Source organism: Curcuma longa, unplaced genomic scaffold (assembly GCF_044706935.1).
Source record: "Curcuma longa cultivar G26 ecotype Majalengka, Jawa Barat unplaced genomic scaffold, ITB_CL_G26_1.1 contig_19826, whole genome shotgun sequence".
Taxonomy (NCBI): Eukaryota; Viridiplantae; Streptophyta; class Magnoliopsida; order Zingiberales; family Zingiberaceae; genus Curcuma; species Curcuma longa.
In genome coordinates, this window is record NW_027431203.1 from 173 (window position 1) to 2757 (window position 2585).

The following is a 2585-nucleotide window of genomic DNA, read 5'->3' on the forward strand; positions in this document are numbered from 1 at the left end:
GTGTTCTTATTTTATCCATACATATCATATATAGTGATATTATTGGAGTCATTTATCTACGTGCTAATTCGATTTTTCACTCTTGAAATATATTATCTTAGACTATTATTTTGCTCGAGAACTTATCAAAGGTGTAGACTACTTATTTTTCATGTCTTGTCAAGAGATTAATTTGTTGATGTTCTCACCAAGTTATTATCCAACTTTCACCTTCGGAATTTGATGTTCAAGATTGATGTTTCTCTAAAACTTCCATCTATATTAGATTAGATTTGTGCCTTCTTTTGTGAAGATTTAATTGGTTTAATTATGATCTTTAGTTAATATTATTTCAGGTAGATAGTTATCTAATCAATAATATTCAATTTCATTCTCAAAACGTCATCAGCTATAACTGAGCTCTGCGTACAATTCTTTCCTCTAAGTGTCTCTAACTTCTCGAGCTTCTTAACAAGTCATATATTTTTTTAATAAAAGGTGGAATTCATCATCTATCAGTCTCACACAGTTAGTCTCACGATCATATGTGAGGAGGTAAATCAAAAAAGTACAGTTGATCACTATGAAAAAGGACATTACCTCAACTTTATCAAAATTCGCTCCTTGTCAACTTTAACAAATCTATCCTACAATAACGAACTTAATCATGTCCCGAAAACTAACAAGCCATGTGTTTCAGTTATTCCTAGACGTGATTCTAACTTCTAATTAACCGATCAGACAGGTCAAAAATTTGGTAAAACATCCTACGTGAAGAAGTCGCGTAACGGCATGGTTTGGCCTTACCTCTTTTGTCAATTTGAGAAGGCTTTAGTTGTTCCTCAGGCGACTAGATACACACTTAATGAGGTCAATTATTTAAGCTCAAATTCTACACACCATTTGTGAAACACTTTGGCACTTTATTAATCCACCACCCCCAGAAATTATACTAATTAAACTTCTCGGACATGGCCCAGAATAAGTCGAATAATCCAATCAGTTCAGATGCTCTGGTTTATTTGCAATCAATTCTGAAATTTTAAGGGGCGTTTTGAAATTTTTACTGGAGCGTAATGACAATTACCCCGCAGAACTCTTCAAGTCAAAGAAACAAAACAAAAAACAATGTCGTCACGCGTCCGTTGTGGCAACGCCGTGCTTTCCCGGGTTTTACCCGCGTTCGCTTACCTCATCGGATCCAACGGTTTTCGCTTCCCTTTCGGGCGATCCAACGGCGCATATGATTTCCAATTTTCCACGTGGAGTCTCCGAACAAGCATCGAGAACGTTGACCCTGGCAGCGTTGACCGTCGGATGCTTCGGTTTCCTTTCTTTCTCCTCCTTCGATTTAAGAACGCCGATCCGATTCATGGAGACGACGCCATTGGAGTAACGTCGAGAGCTTCTTGCTCCTCTGTTTTGCTCTGCAGAAGCCATGGCCGAAAGAGTTCACCCCAGTCAGCCGCCGCCGGAGAGCCCCCGCTCCTCCGTTTCCTCCGGCGAAGCCATCCTCCCCGTCCGCAAGCCCTTCCCGGAGCCGGAAACCCACGTTATCAACGTTCCGAACGGTACGGTCGAGGCTGCTAAGGCCCCCAGGTGGTGGCGGCGGCGATGCTGCGTCTGTTTACTCTGCTTCGGCGCCTTCGTCTTCCTCCTCGCCGTCACGGTCGGCATCCTCTTCCTCGCCTTCCGCCCCCGCATCCCCCGCTACACTATCGACGGCCTCTCCATCTCCTCCTTCGACCTCACCGCCTTCACCGTCAACCCCGTCTTCGCCGTCACCGTCGTCGCCGACAACCGGCGCAACAAGAGGGTCGGGGTGTACTACCGCGACGGCAGCGACATAACCGCGGTGTACGACGGCGTGACGCTGTGCGAGGGGCGGTGGCCGACGTTCTACCACCCGCCGCGGAACGAGACGAGGTTTGTGACGGAGCTGAGGGGGTCGGGGATCCGGCTGACGGCGGCGGTGCAAAGTGCTCTGGTGGCGGCGCAGATGCAGGGGAAGGTGCCGCTGGAGGTGAACGTGGCGGTGCCTATTAGGATCAAGTTCGGCGCCATCAGGAGCTGGACGATCAAAGTGAGGGTGAGGTGCGAGGTGACGGTGGACGGCTTGAGGGAGAACGCCGTCGTCCTCGATCGGCGTTGCCGAGTCAAGGTCAAGATTTTCGGGTGACCTCTGTTTCTGTTGCCGTTGCCGTTCTGCTCTGCTCTTAATTTTATTTGTTATATGTAAAACTGGATTTTAGTATTTGTTACGTAGAAAATATTATTATAGTAAATAATATTTTTTTAATGGAAATTGTTAACAAATATGAACAAAAACATGTTTGTTTTGATTTTTTTTGTTTGTATCTTTGTATTTTGTTGTATTTATTCTAGAAATAAGTTGTAAAAAAATTTCTCCATCTTTGAAAGATATTCGAAAAGGAAAAGAATAGTGATGATAGTTATTAAGACTAAACCTTAGATGTAGTCATCTTAGGAAACAGTAAATCAAATAAACTGACCTTATTTGTATTGGGTTGTCGATTTGTTCAAATTTCCACTACATAATCATCAACTCAATGCGATCGAAATTATTCACTCTCCTCTAACTCATA

The 2585-nt window shown here is 43.9% G+C and overlaps 1 protein-coding gene across 1 annotated transcript; it reads left to right on the top strand.

Moving 5' to 3' along the window:
* Nucleotides 1-1367: 1367 nt before the first annotated feature.
* Nucleotides 1368-2323, top strand: LOC141817256 (NDR1/HIN1-like protein 13). Its single transcript, XM_074704932.1, has one exon. It carries the CDS (start codon nucleotides 1418-1420, stop codon nucleotides 2156-2158), a length of 741 nt encoding a protein of 246 aa, XP_074561033.1. The 5' UTR covers nucleotides 1368-1417; the 3' UTR covers nucleotides 2159-2323.
* Nucleotides 2324-2585: the final 262 nt, after the last annotated feature.